The 18,285-nt window shown below is 41.2% G+C and overlaps 1 protein-coding gene across 5 annotated transcripts in view; it reads left to right on the forward strand.

Moving 5' to 3' along the window:
• The window catches only part of ZNF318 (zinc finger protein 318), a 38,970-nt gene extending 23,568 nt beyond the window's left edge, over window positions 1–15,402 (forward strand). For 2 of the 5 annotated variants that reach the window (XM_079933249.1, XM_079933250.1), the window contains one exon: window positions 3–7,341. In XM_079933249.1, coding sequence (XP_079789375.1) covers window positions 3–3,323 — 3,321 coding nt within the window. In that variant the 3' untranslated portion in view covers window positions 3,324–7,341. Of the gene's footprint in view, window positions 1–2; window positions 7,342–8,606; window positions 9,834–15,234 lie in introns of those variants that run through there. The other 3 variants (XR_013830060.1, XR_013830061.1, XM_079933252.1) reach the window with 3 other exon arrangements.
• Window positions 15,403–18,285: the final 2,883 nt, after the last annotated feature.

Raw genomic sequence — 18,285 nt, forward strand, 5'->3', positions numbered from 1 at the left:
AGAAATATGTGGTTGAAAACCCATTGTATGAGGAGCGGCGGAATCTGGACCGCCAAGCTGGCTTGGCTGTGGTCCTAGAGACAGAACGGCGACGGCAGAGTGAGCTAAAGCGCAAACTCAGTGAGAAACCAAAGGAAGAGAAGAAAGAAAAAAAGGCAAAGATCATGAAGGAAGTAAAGGAGGATGACAGGGTGTCTGAGGAATTAGAGGACCAAGTGTCTGAAGGTGGGAACTCCCCTGAAAAGGCTGAAAATAAAAGGAAGGCTAGCATCAAACTCCAATTAAAAGAAGAAGTAAAGAAAGAACCACCAACATCTTCCTCTTTTGGGAAATTCAGCTGGAAGAAGCCAGAAAAAGAGGAGGAAAAAAGTTCAGTGGCCCCAAGTATTCCCAAAGAAGAGACTGTGGAAAATAGTAAGGACAAAGAGGATGGCAGAGCTGAAGCTGGGAAGGCAAAGCCCATCAAAATCAAACTCTCTGGGAAAACTGTTGTTGCACATACAAGCCCTTGGATGCCTGTAGTGACAACTTCAACCCAGACTAAGATCCGACCCAACCTGCCTATCCCATCCACAGTCCTCCGCAAGTCAAGTTCAGCCACAGTAAGCAAGCCAGCTCCTCTTAACACCTTTCTATCCATCAAGTCCTCTGGAACCACTGCTAAGCCTCTGCCAGTGGTTAAAGAGTCTTCAGCTGATCTCCTCTTGCCTCCCGACATCATCTCTAAAGCATTTGGAGGGGAAGAGGTGATTCTAAAAGGGTCTCCAGAGGAAAAAATGGTGCTGGCTGAAAAGAATGAGCCATCACATGTACCTGAACAAATGCTACCACCTCCACCGCCACCACCTCCACCGCCACCTCCACCACCCCCAGTTATACCTCATCCAGCTGCCCCATCTCCTGCTCAAGCAAATGCTATTTTGGCTCCAGTAAAATCAAACCCAACTATATCTCACACTGTCAGCCCTGGCTTCCTGGGTCCTAACATTTTGAACCCAGTATTACCGGTAGCCATCATGGCCTCAGCACAGCCAGCTGCCATTCCTTCTGATGAGACGGCTCCTGGGGTGAGTGAGAGTGACCGGGACCAGACCCTATTCTCTGTGTTAGTGCGTCCTCCACCTCCCCTCTCAAGTGTGTTCAGTGAACAAGCCAAAAAATTGGAAAAGCGAAATTCATGCTTAGCCACAGCCAATGCTAAGGATCTGTATGACATATTCTACAGTAGTGGTGGAAAAGGGGCCCCTGAGACTAAGCTGAGTGGTGGTCCATTGGCTAATGGGGAAAATAGAGCTGAAAGTTCAGACATCTCTTCCACTTCTACTTTGAACAGCAGTGCATCCCAAGAGGAGTTGCCTCCAGATAGAAATTTGGTCTCTGCTCCTTTAGTCAGCAGCCCTGAAAAGCCCATTTCAAAACCTCTGGTGTCCCTAGGGAAATGGTCGGTGGTAGAAAATGTAGACTCAAAAAGCAGAGGCAGCAGCTATGGCTTCTTACAGCCTCTGACAAGGTTGTGCCAAAACAGGCCTTATGAGACTGTTACCCCAAAGACAGAGACTTTGGCCATGTGGACTTCTAGTTCCTTCCAGAGTGATGCTAATAGGGATGTATCTCCAGAGGGGAAAATTGAACTTGACCTGGGAGACCCTGGGCCACCAGGTGTCAAGCCAGCCCCTGAGCTGTCACATGTACACTGTCATACCATGGAATCTCAGAAGCTGTTAGAAACCCACCTTGTGGAATCTAGTAACCAGGATGAGGAAAGCCAAGAGCTCCACCAATCTAAGGATTGTGGAAAAAGTGAAGTAGAGACAAGCGCTGAACTAAAAGAAGGGGGAGTGAAGCTCTCTGAGAGGACAGTGGGAGAGGGAACAGATACCAATGTTGGGCCCAATCGTGTAGAGGATTCTAATTTGAACCATGGGAACAGATACATGTGGGAAGGAGAAGTAGAACAGCCCAACATGCAAATGACTGACAAAAAGGCTAAACAGTCCAAGAAATTGATAACAGGAAGTAAAACTCAAAGTAAAGTAGTGACTGAATTGAACGCACAGGCGCTCTCTTCCACAAAGGCAAAAATAGACTCATTTCCGTCAGAAGCTAGGTCTTTACTCCAGAACCCACAAGATATACCTGTGAAAATTTCTGCCCCAGAATTGCTCCTTCAGTCCCCAGCCAGATCAGATATGTGTTTGAAAGATAGTGAACAGGAGCAAGGAGTTTCAACTGCTAGTGAGGAGTGGCTAGAAAATTCAGCTCCAGGATCAGCTTCTAGAGCCTCTAGGTACAGAAGCCTTAAACTGAAGAGAGAACGATCAAAAGAGTTTCAGGGTAAAATGATCTATGAACTGACTGTTTGGGATGAGAACAAGAAGCCAGAGACCTGGGAGAGCCCAGAGAAACCCAAAGCAGAAGCCCTGGATCTTCGAGATGTCCATCCAGAACTAACACTGACAATAGAAAGCAAGACCTTAGAAAACTTTGAAGTTACAAACTTAAAAGTAGAAGAGCTTGCTGCCCTGGGGAACCTGGGGGATATAGGTGTTGATTTCTGCAATACTCGGGTAGACCCAGCACATAGATCCGCAACTGCCCTGTCTCAGAAAGTACGTGAAGAGAATTCTGTGTCACCTATAGGAAGTAATCCCTCCACTCTCCCTGACTTTGAACCAATACCATCCTTTTCTGAGTTTCCATTAGATTCTCCCAAAACCCTGGTGCTTAACTTCGGAGCAGAGGGTGAACAAAACTCATCTAATCCCGGAACTGGGAGGATCACTCCTAACATTTTGAAAACTGGACTTTCTATAGGAAATGTTGGCCTTGGCTTGGGGAGCCTAGAGGGAACACACCAGGCCCTTGACCTGTTAGCAGGAGGAATGATGCCTGAGGAAATAGAAGAAACTTCTCAGTTAGAGAAACAAGATTCACTCAGATTGGAATCAGAAACAATTAATCCTTTAGGCCTTGGGCCATCTCCTTGCCTTCCGGACCTTGTTGACTTTGTCACACGGACATCTGGAGTTCAAAAAGAGAAGATATGTTCTCCTCTCTCTGAGCCAAGTGACCCTCCTGAGTGTAGTTCCCTGGAGATGGGACCACTACAGTTAGAAATACCGAATGCATCCGTCACGGAGGTAGCAATTCCTCAAGTAGCTGAGTACAATGACAGCCCTTTGAATATGGTAAAATCTATGGCTTCAGGGTCCCATACAAGGGAGCAGGTAGTTGGAGGCAATACAGTCCCTCAGGAAATAGCTGCACAAGAAGCTGCAGTTGATGACATCCAGGACCACACAGAATCCAGTGTTCACAACTGAGAATACAAATTCAGAGCTACTTGTGGATGAATCAAATTGGCTTCTAGAAATCAGGTGCCCAGATGATCCAGGACTAGTTGGCTCTCTCATCTGGAACCTACATCAAGAGATGCAGTCAGCATCTTAGAGTAAATGTTCGTGGAAGCTAAAAAATTTACCTCCTTTCCTTTTTTCCGTTTTCCTTAAGATACCAGACAAATCAATCATAATTTCTATACATATCTGTAAAAAAGTATTTTCTGTTAATTATTATTATTATTATTTTTGCCAATTTATTTTCTTCTACTTTGTCATTAAAATCAAATGTCTATCTGGCTCACCATATAGTGTGCTTTGATTGTATTTTGGCTTTGACTCTGCCATTTCTGGAATGTGGGGGAGGAGGGAGACAGAGCTGACTTCTCCAATTGCTGTGTTGTATTCCCACCCAATTTTTTGGGCAGCTGATGGATCTCTGGGAGAAACACAAGAAAACCTGCTGAAATGGAAAACTACTGCTGAAGGAAGGATTGTTCATCTCTTAGGCTTCCATTTGGATGGGCCTGCCTTAACATTGTTTGAAATGCAGCGTGAGTAGCTCTTTTGTTTACTGTTTACTTCCTTGTGGCATGTCAACCCCCCACACTTCCCTCATTCTGTTGCCTTTGCTTGAGATGGTCCTGCTAATCCACAAACCTGTTTGGAAATGGCCTCAGTAAACGTGGAAGAAAATCTAGCAGGCTCACTTTTCGAAGACGACAAATCGGTAAGGCTTATTCATGCCTCAGTGCCAGGAGCAGATATGCTTTTTGGGTCAGTTTTATTTTCGAAATGGCCTTTGTTCACTGTATTGTGATCCACTGACACTTTGTGTGAAATTGTTTAGCAGCCATTTCTGTTCTAAAGAGGTAGAAGATCTGAAACTTGCTTTGGGATTGGACTCATTTTCTCTTCCCACACTCATATGTATTTCTTCCTCTGCCTCTCCCTTTCCCAAGTTATTTCCACCATAGTGTGATGTTTTGGGTTGTACATTTTGTTCAAAAGATTAAAGATTTATGAGTGGCTTGGACAAGTTTAACTTTATTTTTAATGTATTAATTACTTGGAATAAATGCATTAATCTCATGTTTCTTTCTGGATTTTTGTTTTGAAACCACACACATTTGAACTCCACAGGGAAACTAGAACAATGCTGCTGCCCTATTGCCTGTCTCCCCCTCCCACCCTTCTTTCCCCAGTTGTTAGGGCTACTTTTGTTAGCTTATATAGTCTGTGCCCCAGTGCTTCCTGGTTGGGTAGTGAGTAGGCACCAGTGGTCTGGTTTTGGCATCTTTCTATTGTGAAGTTTTGTATATACCCTTATGTTGGCTCTCCCGATGCTCCTCTGGGAACTGAGCTCCCCAAGAATACTCATGTTCTTGCTGAGGGTGCTCTTGGGATCAGGGAGCTTGGTCCTTATATTTCTAATCTCTGCCCCAGTTTCCTCTTGATACCCTTGTTGTCAGCAATTCATAACCTGGCTCAACAGAGGCTTCAGAGTCTTGTTCTCCCACTCCTCAAACATAATGCAAAGTTGCTGATCTTTTTTCCTAAGAACTCTAGTTTTCCTGTTTCCTTGTGTGCAGAGCTACAGAATCCCTAGGTTGAGTGCGAGGAGGCTATTTTTCTTGACTAATTTAGAAGTTTAGAAGTTGTACAGGCCTCCCTTCTTCATCTTGTGGAAAGGGCACAGATTTGGAATAGTTAGGTCCTTGGATGTTCCTCGGCCATTTGCCTTGCTGTGGTTTTAGACAAGTTACTTTGCCTCACTGTGCCATAGGGTTTTTTTTTTTTCTTTAATATGGAGGATCATTATCTCCATCTCACACCAAATGTGTACAGGGTCAGGCCATCCTGAGCAGTCTTCTTAGGTCTGCTTTTTAGGCTGAAGCCTGAGTTCAATGCATCTTTCTGACCTGGAAACCATAGACAGACTCAGAAGATGCCCTTTAGCAGAACGTAAACCCAGGTGAGCTTCAGAGATATATTTGTTTCTCCAGAGAACTACTCCCTCTCCATTCTAGGAGCCTATCTACAGGAATTTAGAGAACATAAAAGAGTTTTAAAATGCCAGTTATTACTCATTTTCAGGCCTGTTCACTTAGTAAGTTCCACCTCCCTTTGGGGAGAGATGGGTGGGTTTAGGGTAAGCATGGAGAGGGGTTAATCCTATCCAGATCTCAGTCCTAAACTCACTCTGTTTCAGAAGGAGTCAGAATCTTACTCTCTAGGTTAGGAGAGGGCCACTTGAGAAGGGTGGAGAAGGGAAAAGAGGCAAAATCTAGGAAGGGCAGAACTAATTCAAGTAACTGGGCCTGGAGTACTTAGAGCCGCTCCTCTTGTACTCTCTTGATAACTCAAAGGCACCTACCCATCTTAGGCTTTTTCTAGAATAATGCCCACTTCTAAGAGTTGAAGCAACAGTGTTCTTCATATTTGCCTTGAACCAGCAGAGGGAGAGCTTTTAGGATTCTGTAGTTTGGGCGGGAAGTGTTGCTAGCTTCCTCTTTGATCAGTGGGATCAGGTTTTGGAGCCTATCTAGAGAAGCCATGTGAAAGGAAGGGCAGAACTCTAATCCAGTTGCCAGCGCCTAGAGGTAGGGCCTGTTTCTTTTTATTCAGTACTATCACAGTGCTGAATAAATTTTCGTCTTAGGAGACAAAGGCACATGCAAAGAGTGGGCCCTAATCTTCTCATGTGGCCTTTGGTGTCATATAACTATGGTTTAAATTTCTGCAAACATCAGAAGCAGTTTTTATTTGACTCCCTCAATTGTGAGAACAGGTGATCAGCAGTTAGTTTTAAATTTAGGCAAACACCAAGTTTTACCTAAGTTATGTAGATAACCCCCTAAAACTTCCCCTTGGCTTTGTGAATGGAGGCCTCTTGCTTTATAAACCTCTTTCTTCACAGCTAGCTTCAGGACACATAATACTCTTAGTGACCTTTCTGCTAAGTATACCCATTTTACGCTATGCCACTCCATCTCTCTAAAACAAGTCAAAAAGTTAGCTAATGTTTTGGTAGTAAAGCATGCCAGAGCATATGTCCATTTATCAGACTGCCAGGTTAAGGGACTGAAAAAGAATGGGGAAGTGGGAATGGGGGGTTTGGATGTATAGGATACAGGAATCCAGTAGGGACATTAAGTGTGTTATAAAAAAAAAAAAGCTGGAGGTGGGATCATGGAGACAGCATATAAATTATGGAACTAAGTGAGGTGGGGTTTTTAGAAAATACATATTCCAAAGCCCTGGTTCTCACTTTCACAGCGCTTACCTACCAAGCCCGGGATGAGAACCTAAGCAAGCTCTTCATTCATTGACAATTCTGTGAGAATATGGACAAATGAAAATAGTTTGGGATTGTGAGCACATTTCTTCTTTTAGAGTTTAATTTTACAATAATGTCTAATTTTTAACGAAAAAACCCTTATACACTTTCAAAGGACCATGTGCATTTTCATTGTAGCACTTAATGTGGTTGTACTTTTACATTTATGTGTTTCTTTGATTAATATGTGCGTCCTTCCCACCCATCCCCCCCCAACTAGATTATAAACTCTCGAAAGCAGGAAGTCTGTCTTTGCTTACTGTTTTTTCATCATTGTATTCACAGTGCACTGTTGCCTGGCACATTAAGAGTGCTCAATAAAAATTCATTAAAAGAATCAGTGTGGTAATAGTAGCTATTTTTTTAATTAACTGTGAATACTTAGCAATTTATAAGTGAGTAAAAGCTGTAAATTGCTGATTGTATTTGCTGGGTGCTTAATACTGCAGAAGCCAACTGTCCTCTTGCTTCTGTCCTAGATCTTTGTATACAAGGCACTGTCTATAGCAGTGAGTGCATATCAAGGCTGCCTGTGGCCCCTTCATTTCAACAGCATTTGGAATAGTGGTGCCAGGCCAGGAGGGGGACACATTGCCCCTGAAGCTCCTAGAAGAAAAACAGGATAGGAAGGGTAGGGGTACACTGACTTTAGAGTTAGCAGTAAAAGGCTTTGGGGACTCTGATTTTCAGATGGCTCCCTTTCTCCTTCCAGCCAGATTTCATAGGCATGTTGAAGTAAATTAAACCCCAAATCCCTCTGATGTAGCTGAAGGAGTAATTCAACTTTTCATGGCCCAGCATCCTCGTCATGTCATCAAAACTGTAAATCAAGCCATCAGTTTTATTTCTGGAAGGAAACCAAAAAATTAACCAGAAAAATTTGCCTTTGGAAGAGGAAGGAGTGATGCTTTCACTCTTTATTTTTTATCCTTTTTGTTTGAATATTCAGACCATGAAAATGCATTTTATATAAAATACAAATATTTTATACACATAAAATATGTACACACACATATAGGAAATTTTTATGTCAGTAGGGGTTATCTGGTGATGTGGAATTACAGACCAGGTTTTTTTTCTCTTCTGTATACTTTTATGTATTAAAAAACAGTGGTTTTTTTTAAAGTTGTGTCTCTTCCCACTCAGTGCATCTCTGTCTCCACTCCTCACATCAGTTTTCCATTATTACAAATAGGTCTTGCTGCTTTTCCCTCAAGATTTCCTAAATTCCTCTACTCCCATCAAGGCTAGGTTACATACATTCAAGAATACCACTCATCTTCCTCTCCTCCTCTTCCCTTTCTCTGGCTCCTACCTCTGTGGAGCTGGTTATGCATTTCCATTCATGCTGTACAAGCACTTGGACATTATATAAATCAAGATACCTGTCTTCACAAAGCTTACTTTAATGCAGGTACACAAAAGATACCACAAAGTCTTTGTTGCATGCAGAAAGACAGAAGATAACTCGTATCTAGATGTATTGATTGAAAGCTTTACAGGCTTTTACTCCTTCCACTCATGGAGCATCAGGCAAGAAAAGTGTTTTGTAGAAAACAAGGGAAATGAGCATGTTTAAGAGAAGTGAAAGAGCAGAGTAAAAAAAGAGACAGAGGGACTTCCCTGGCGGTCCAGGGGTTAGGACTCCGCGCTTCCACTGCAGGGGGCAGGGGTTCTATCCCTGGTTGGGGAACTAGGATCCCGCATGCCACACAGCGCGGCCAAATATAGAGACAGAGTTACATTACAGTAGAAGAAGATAGCAAAAAAATTAAATCAAGCATATTCTGGTACTGTTTTCTTTCATCTCTCCGATACTTTGCCCCTCCTAAAGTTCAATCCAGCCCTCCCATAGCCGGTATACCTACATAAGGATGATTATGATGACATTTACCGACTCTAACCCACCTATCTTCCTTTCTTTTCAGGAGCAATTGCAGAAGTCTTCATATTTCTAGAAGGAAGGACTGCAGAAGACATTTTTGCCCCAGGGAGACAGGGATAGAAGCCACAGAAATGATGAGTACCCTTGGGGCCAATGGGCAGTCACCTCTAGGGTCTGACTTCCAGAAGGTGGGTATGGTTGCTGGGGCAGGAATGGGTTATGGAGAAGGCTCTGTTATTTTAGCTGCCAGGAAATGGTGAGTTGGGTGAGCGAATATGTTATTTATGTATGTCTATATCTTTGTACCGGTAGAGGAGGAACAAGATGAGGATAGGCATAGAAGGTGTATATTTTAAACTTTCCACTCCTCATCTCAAATTATCTCCTAACTTCCATCTCTCATTTTGTGCCACGATACTCACGTTAAAGCTGTGGAATTCAGATCTTCTCATCCCTCCTGGGCCCTGGGCCCTGAGCCCAATGCTCCCAGCTAGTAGAACATCTCCTATCTTGGCTTTAGCCTTCCTACCTGGTCCATACAAGAATCAGGGTAAAAATTGGGTATGTCCTTAGAGGAGTGGGGTATAAATAGACAAAGGAGTCTCAGGGAAGGGGGGACAATCACAAAGGATGTGTTTGAAAAATTCTGGGATTTCAGACTTCAAGACAGCTGTCTTGCAGTTTCCATTCAGTCTTACTACCTCTTCTACACACAGTAGAACTTTTGGTACACAGAAACAGGCAAGCATTTCAAAATACCAAGGAAACACCTTACTCTCTGTTCATCTAAAAAGCCAGTAGGTGTTTCTTTTACGCCCTTTTGTGCTTTGGAACTGGGCTCGGGAACACAGTGAGGATGAGAACCTGACCTTTAAGTCCTTTAAACTCTGAGATTTATTTAAATCTGAGCTGCCCCAACTCCAAATTTACCCTTAAAACTGTTAACCTAGTTTTATTTCTGATTTGTAAATGCTGGCACTTTTAGAGTCCTGGAGGTCTGCTTTACTGCCCAAATAAATCTGTGGTTTGGGTAACTTTTGGGACTACTCATAACACTATAAATATAAAGAACTGCATAATATACAATCAAAGCCATCGATAGAATAAGAAGGAAGAAGTAAGGGGTAAAAAGTATCTCAGGACCTCTTTTTGCTGAGCTTATATCAGTTAATGACTACTCATTCCTCAGGCATGACACTGTGGATGAAGCAATGGAAAGCAGCCTGGTGCCAGGGCTGCCAACACTTTGTCACCACTACTTTCTCTCCCTTGCTCCAGTCCAAGATCTGTTTCTCATCAGCTACCACATTCCTCTGCTCAGGGACAATCAAGGGTGTTGGTCACAGCTTTTATTCCTAAATGTGACTCACCTACCTACCAGCCTGTGGTTTGCTGCTTACACCTCCCTTCTTCAGTAATGGAGTCCACCTTTGAGATGTGCTGATCTAGGGCATGGGCAGAGGGAAAGGAAATATTTTTTAGAATAATATTTTTCCCCTTGGACTTTTAAAATTTGATATGCTAGAGTTCACATACATTATGAATGATTAAATATTTAAAATCTACTTTTTTATTGAAATATAATTCATATAACATTAAATTTCACATAAGATTAATCATTTTAAAGTGTGTACAAGAAGATCGTGTTGAAGATTATGCAACAATCACTGTTATCTAATTCCAGAATATTTCCATCACCCCACTTAAAAACCGCAATTAGCAGACATTCCCAATTACCCCAAAGCCACCAGCAATCATCAGTCTGCTTTATGTCTCTATGAATTTACCTATTCTGGACAATTCTGGGGTCATATAATATGTGGTCTTTCGTGTTTGGCTTCTTTCACTTAGCATTTTCAAGATTCATCCATGTTGTACCATGTATCAGTACTTCATTGTTTGTAGTTGAATAATATTCCACTGTATAGATATAAACACATTTTGTTTATCCATTGGTTGGTAAACATTTGGATTATTTCCACTTTTTTGCTATTATGCTGCTGTGAACATTTGTGTACAAGTATTTGTGTGGACATACTTTTCAATTCTCTTGGGTATGTACTGGGTCATGACAACTCTAACTTTTTTAAAAATATAATTTTGTATTAAAGTATAAGGTACATATTACAAAACAAAAGCACACACAAGTGTTAAGCTCAATACTTTTCACACAGTGAACAGTTTGTGTAACACTTCGGGTAACCAACACCCAAATCAAAAAATGGAATGTGACCAACAGCCCTGAAGCCCCTCTCCTGTTCTCTTGCAGTCACTACTTTCCTGAAATATAACTGCTATCTCAGGTGCTTTTTGTTTTTGTTTTATGGAGCTGAAATTCACATAACATAAAGTTAGCCACTTTAAAGTGAACAGTTCAGTGGCATTTAGTACATTCACAGTGTTGTGCCACCGAAACCTTTGTCTAGTTGTAAAACATTTTCACCACCACAAAATAAAACCCTGTGTCCCTTATGCAGTTAGTTCCCATTCCTACCTCCCCACAGACCCTGGCAATCACCAGTCTTCCTTCTGTCTCTGTGGATTTACATATTCTGGATATTTCATTATAAATGGAGTCATACAATCAGTGACCTTTTCTATCTGCTTTCACTTAGAAGAATGTTTCTGAGGTTCATCCGTGCTATAGCAAGTATAGGTATTCCATTACTTTTTATGGCTAAGTAATATTCCATTGTCTGTGTATACCACAATTTATTGATCCATTAATTCATTGATAGACATTTGGGTTGTTTCCACCTTTTGGATATTATGCCTAGTATGCTATGAACATTCATGCATAAGTATTTGTTTGAGTACTTGTTTTCAGTTCTTTTCAGTATATACCTAGAAGTGGAATTTCTGAGTCATATGGTTATTCTATGTTTAACATTTTGAGGAACCACCAAACTGTTTTCCACAGCACCAGAATCATTTTACATCCCTTCCAGTAAAATGTATGATGGTTCCAGTTTCTCCATATTCATAATACTTAATTTCCTTTTTCATATATTATAACCATCCCAATATTTCATTGTGGTTTTGATTTACTAATGTGGTTCTGATGACTAATGATATTGAGCATCTCTTCATGTGCTTTTTGGCCATTTTGTATCTTTTTTGGAAAAATGTCTAGTGAAGTCCTTTTCCATTTTTTAATTGGGTTGTTTGCCTTTTTGTTGTAGAATTATAAGAATTCTTTTTTTTTTTTTTTTTTTTTTTTTTGCGGTACGTGGGCCTCTCACCGTTGTGGCCTCTCCCGTTGCGGAGCACAGGCTCCAGACGCGCAGGCTCAGCAGCCATGGCTCATGGGCCAAGCCGCTCCACGGCACGTGCGATCTTCCCAGACCGGGGCACGAACCCGTGTCCCCTGCATCGGCAGGCGGACTCTCAACCACTGCACCACCAGGGAAGCCCCAAGAATTCTTTATATATTCTAGATACTAGATCTTTACCAGGTATTTTCAAATATTTTCTCCCATTCTGTAGGTTGTCTTTTCACTTGCTTTTGTTAGCTCCGTTTTTTTCTAGTTCCTCAAGGTGTAAAAGTTAGGTTGTTGATTTGAGATCTTCTTTTTAAAAATGTTTACAGCTATAGTTTCCCTCTGAGCACTGTTTTCACTGCACCCCATACATTTTGATATATTGTGTTTTTATTTTCACACATCTCAAAGTAATTTTATAATTTCTCTCTTGAATCTTTCTTTGACCCATTGGTTCTTTAAGAGTGTGTTGTTTAATTTCCACATTTTGTGAATTTTCCAGTTTTCCTCCTGTTATTGATTTTTAGCTTTATTCCATTGTGGCTGGAGACGATCCTTTGTGTGATTTTAATCTTTTTAAATGTACAAAGACTTGTTTTGTGGCCTAACATATGATCTATCCTGGAGAATGTTTTATGTGAGCTTAAGAAGATTGTGTATTCTGCTGTTTGGGGATAAAGTATTCTGTATGTCTGTTAGATCTAGTTAATTTAGTATTGTTCAAGTCGTCTATTTCCTTAGTGAACTTCTGTCTAGATGTTCTATTCATTATTGGAGTATTGGAATCTCCAACTGTTATCGTAGAACTGTCTATTTCCCCTTCAATTATGTCAATATTTGATTTAAAATATTTGTCTAATAAGTCCAGTGTCTGGGCTTCCTTGGTGATGGTTTCTATAAAATTCTTTTTTCCTGTGAATGAACAATACTTTATTCTTTTTATACCTTGTGATTTTTTGTTTAAAACTGGACATTTTGAATATTATGATGTGTCAATCTGGGAGTCAGATCCCCCTCCCAAGTTTTGCTGTTGTTGATTATTGAAGTCTGTAGTCATCATTTGTTTACTGACTTTTCCAAACTATTTTTGCTAAGACTGTATGCTTGTGTTTGGTCCTTAAATCTCTGTTCCAGTATCTCAGCAGTCAGTGACCTGACAGAGATTTCCTTAAATGCCTGGAATGAAAAAATGAACAAAAACAAACAGACAAAAACCCCACTTCTCTTGGTCTTTGCAGACACTGACCTGGGGCACCACTTTAATGCTAAGCCAATCTGCCTAAAACTCTGCCTTGGCCTTCACCTCCTGGCTGCCTGGAACCCAAAGTTCAGCCAAAGGTGCAAGCCTAGGGTCCTCTCAGGTCTTTTCTGAACTCTCATCTGTCTCTGGGCATATACTTTACATGCTGGATTTCCCCATACACATGGTAGCCCTTCAGAGTTCTTATTTCCCCATGTATCTTCCTCCTCAGACTCCTCCTTTCCAGACTTTTAGATCCGTCTGATGCTTGTTCCATTCGCTGTTTCTTTCTGTATGCAGCCACTGGTAGTATATGTCTTTAAATGCTTTCAATGGATGCTTTGAAAGCTGCTTCAGCTTGAGGGGGGCAAAACAAGGTCAGCCTCAGCACAGATTCCTCAGGGAACCGCTAGACAGGGCAAGATTCACAGCTACAATCTTTTGAGAACAAGGTGCATATTATCTTCCCCTGGCACCCGCAAGCCACACCAGGAATATGGGCTGCTGTCCCAATGGCCACCTCCAAGCTGCGGAATGGGGGATGTTAGATGGGTAAGCAAAAATGCTACAATGCTTTGTTACTGAAATTTTGCAGCTGCTTTTTTCATTAAGCACACCACTGGTTGGACTCCATTGTAAGTTTTTTATTAGATTCCAGAGTTCTGAAAAAGTTGATTCTGTCAGTTTTTGCCAGCTTAATGATAGCTTTAGTGGAGGAACTGATTCTTGGAGATCTCTGCGGTGCCATTTCTGTGACATTACAATATGTTGCTTTTTGAGGAGCTGTCAAACAAACTGTTTTCCACAGCAGCTGTACCACTTTATATTCCTACCAGGAATGTGAGGGTTTCATTTTTTCCACATCTTTCCAACACTTGTTATTTTCTGTTTTTCTTTTTTAATTATAGCCATCCTAGTGGGTATGAAGTGGTATCTCCTTATGGTTTTGATTTGCATTTCTTTAATGACTAATGATGTCAAGCATCTCTTCATGTGCTTATTGGCCATTTGTATATCTTCTTTGGAGAACTGTCCAAATCCTTTGCCCATTTTTAATTGGATTACTTGTCTAAGATCCATTTCTTACATATTATTTTCTAGTCTTTTTCTTACAACGTTATCCTGAAAATCATGCATTAAGAAAATGTGTGTATATTGGGCTTCCCTGGTGGCGCAGTGGTTGAGAGTCCGCCTGCCGATGCAGGGGACGTGGGTTCGTGCCCTGGTCCGGGAAGATCCCACGTGCCGCGGAGTGGCTGGGCCCGTGAGCCATGGCCGCTGAGCCTGCGTGTCCGGAGCCTGTGCTCCGCAATGGGAGAGGCCACAACAGTGAGAGGCCCGCGTACTGAAAAAAAAGAAAATGTGTGTATAAAACTACCTACGGTTTCAGAACTTTACACAACGTGATGTAATTCTTAAACACAAGAAGAAGCACTTCTGTCTGTATAAAGATACATATTGTATTAATTAGGATTCTTTTGGTTGTAACAGAAACTAAACTCACACAAGCTTAAGAAAAAAAATGAATAGGTGGTAATTTGTGGTTTGGTAATTGGGAAACCGAGTCAGAATTAGATCCAGGAGGTCAGAGATGTCATCAGCACTCTTTGTTCCCCATTTCCTCAGCTCTGCTTAACTTCTTATTTTCTCTCCACTCAGATGCAAGTTAGCACCTGCAGGCTCAAGCTTCCATGGTTCTTATAGGCCTCTGTCTAGAAAATGAGGTGTATCTTTCCTTATAGCACCAAAAAAATCTCAGGGAGTATGTTGATTAGTGTGACTTGGGCCACATTTCTCTCTCTGAACAATTACTGTGACCAGGTGGATGAAGTATCCAGACCAGGCCCTGGTCATAAGCTCACCCTGGGAAGACAGGGTCTACCCTAAAGAGGAATCTAGACTAAGTTGAATTAATGTGCAGTGGGGGAAGATAAAGTTCTCCAAAGGAAATGCTTTCTAAGTAGAAAATAAAATGTCCCCTATAGAGCTGCGAAGATTCAGTGCCGCCTTTGTTTGTAGCCTTCCCTCTTTGTGGCTTTTTATCAAAAGATGGTGCTCAGGTTCTTATCCCCACTAAGATACTAGTAATTGCTGCCCTTTTTTTGGTGGTGAGGGTATGGGGTAGTAAGAGATTAGAAATAAAGATCTTACAGTTCTGCCTGTTCCAAAAGCTCAGGAGAAGAAGAGAAAAAGCCCAATCGTTTTGGAGTTGGGAAGAGGCTAGAACATGGCTTCTGATTCTGTGACCTTGAGCTTCATAGAGGAACCGAAAGACTCCTCTATAAAAAGGTAAGCATTTGCATTTGTCTGAATTCATAAGATTAAACTGTTTTTAGTCTTATTACATAGTCTCGTGACATGGAAGGACTATTCTTGTATATTGTAAAAAAAAATTACCCCCCAGACCTTAGTAAGAAGATGAGGAAGTTGCTGGTAGTTTCCACCAAGGAGCACTGTCACCATCTATCAGATTTATAAGTAAGCTGACCACCAAGTTTTACTCTTATTCTTCTCTCAGTTTCCAGAATATGGATACATTTTTCATGCTGCAAATTATTTGGAGGTCATTTTCTAAAATATACTTTCAGATGAAATATACATTCCCAAGTGATACTTGAGAGCCCAAATCCATCTTTGCATGGAAAACCATCATTTAAAGCTGTTGTTGATATCTTCACAAGCATAGGTTGAAGGCACACATGGTGAAGGGGCAAAAAGTCCTTTCCAGCAGTCTTGATTCTGAATTAGTCCAGCTGATACCACTGAATCACAAAATGTAGCTCACTCAATAGCCCTAAGCAGCTAACCACAAGTAGCTAATGCAGAGTGCTCTCAACAGGTTCATATGATGGCAAGTTGATGCTGGGAAACAAGGGAAATATCGGACAGACTCTTGCAAGAGCCATAAATAATGTGTGATTATACAGCAGCAATTATCTACAGGTGGGAGGATTAGTGTATTTTAAAAAAGCATTTCAGTCTGGTTTTGTTTTGTGTGTATGTTTCTATTTTTATTTTTTGTTCATAAACTATAGAAAGTAAAACTTACTAGTTGTAGGGGATATTCAAAACATGGAGTGAGAAAGCACAAGGGTTATGGGTAATAAAGGTTGAGAAACACAACAATAAAGAGGTAAGACTGATTTTTCATTAACATACAGAACTGAGTGAAACCTTTTAAGAGTCATCCATAGATACAAATTTTGATAATGCCTTAAAGTGACAAGCATATGGCCATGTACTTGAACAAATCTACAAAGGTATAAAATGAGTGGAATTTATAGTTATAATCAAAACTCACTGCAGTGCCAACCTGACACATGATAGCAGCCATATTTGTAAGGTGCTTTACAGTTTACACAACACTTCCCTCATTCTCTCTTTTGCCATATATTTAATGATAGGCATAATTGTGCTACATGCTAATTAGGCTTAATTAGTAAGTTCTTGTGAATGGCTGTAAAGTGGGACTGATTTGCTGCCAAAGCAAATTTTCAGTTCTTTTTACTGTATTAGTCTCCTAGTATTTATAATCAGGATCAGTTTAAAGCGTATTCCATTTTGCATCATACATGCTGATCCTCATGTATATTAAGAAACAAACTCCTGAGTCTACTCCTAGACAACTGAGCTCCCCTTGCTCCAAGGCTTTTGTTATAACAAAACTCTCAACCCCTACCAGTCCACTCGTAATCGCACATCTCTCCCACTGGTCCTCATCTACTCACACTTGAGGGAGACTTGTGTGCAAAATTTAACATTCATTCACCAACAAATTTTTATTGAGCACCATGTGCTAGAGATTGAGCAAGGCATTGGAAGCATATGCAGTGGTTGGCAGAACAGTCCTGGTCCCTGCCCTCATAGGGCTCACAGAGTAATGAGGTACACAAAGCCTAGAATGTGGCGGGGGAGGTGGGTGGGAAGTTGGCAGACCTATTTTACCCTCCCACTAAGCTACAAACTCAGCTTTTATCATGGGGTCTCCATTTGACTTTTTCCCTCATTTGGTTCAGCACTCAGGCAGGGAAAACACAGCTGTCATAGATTGTACCCCCTTTACCCCCAGCACAAGATGCTATAGGAGGGAGTGCCTGGGGCCAATAACCTGGTATTGAATAGGTGAGGGGAGGGAGCAGAATTAGTGAGGTAAAGATATTGGACAAGCAAGTTCCCAGAAAAAAGATAGCTTTTGCAAAGGCCCCGAGGCAGGAAAGAACTTGGCAGATTTAAGAAGCTCATTTACTGTAATTACAGAGGTTGAGGCAACAGGAGAAATGACTTAGAAGACTGGAAAGGTGGAGGGTCCTAGAGCCAAGTTGAAAACTTTATCTTGAGGGTACCGAGAAGCCATGGAAAAGTTTTAATGACATTTCCCTGCCTCTTGTATCTCAACCCATTATTTACGTGGATAGGCCTTCTTATCAATTAGTACAGAGATGCTGTACAGACAAGAGTAGTATCCTTTCAGACTGAAACACATGGGTAGCTTAGCAGAAACCATGCTTAGGAACATCAAGTAGAAAAAGTATGAGTTCAAGAGTCACAACGCATGAGGGTCTGTATGGTGTTGAACCATTTCTTAACCTCTCCAAGCCACTTTCCTTTTCTGTACAGTTGGTAATGTAATGTTTAAATCCTTCATCAGGTTTTGTAGGATCAGAAATAATAAGTATAACGCCTACGACTGGCATTCCATAGGTGGTAGCTGTCACTATTTTAGCAATGCTCTCTTGCTAACACAGATTTCAAACTCTCTTGGGGAATGGAATCACAAAATAATACATCGTCAAGTTGTGAAGAAACCTTAAAGATCTGTCTGTATATGCTGCTTGCATTCCTTCTGCAACAATGACAATTAGTTGGTTTGTTCTCCGGCATTACTTATAACATCCAGAGACAGGAAGCTCACTACTTTCTGAAGCAGTCACTGCATATTTGGCTCTATTAGAAGGTTCTTTTTGTGGACTGAATCCAAATATGCTTCCCTGTGGCTTCTATCCAGGGGTCTCGGTAGTACCCCTAATGCCTCTTCCATGTGACAGTCCTCCAGGTATTTAAGGCCATTATCTCCCACTACCACTCACCTAGAGTTGAAAAGCTTGTTTCTTCAGCCTAAGAACAACAATAAAAGGGTCAATTCATCAAGAAAATACAACAATCTAAAACATATGTACCTGACAATAAAAACATGAAGAGTGTTAGTGGAAGATTTTAATAAT

This window comes from Stenella coeruleoalba (genome assembly GCF_951394435.1).
Source record: "Stenella coeruleoalba genome assembly, chromosome: 10".
Lineage (NCBI taxonomy): Eukaryota > Metazoa > Chordata > Mammalia > Artiodactyla > Delphinidae > Stenella > Stenella coeruleoalba.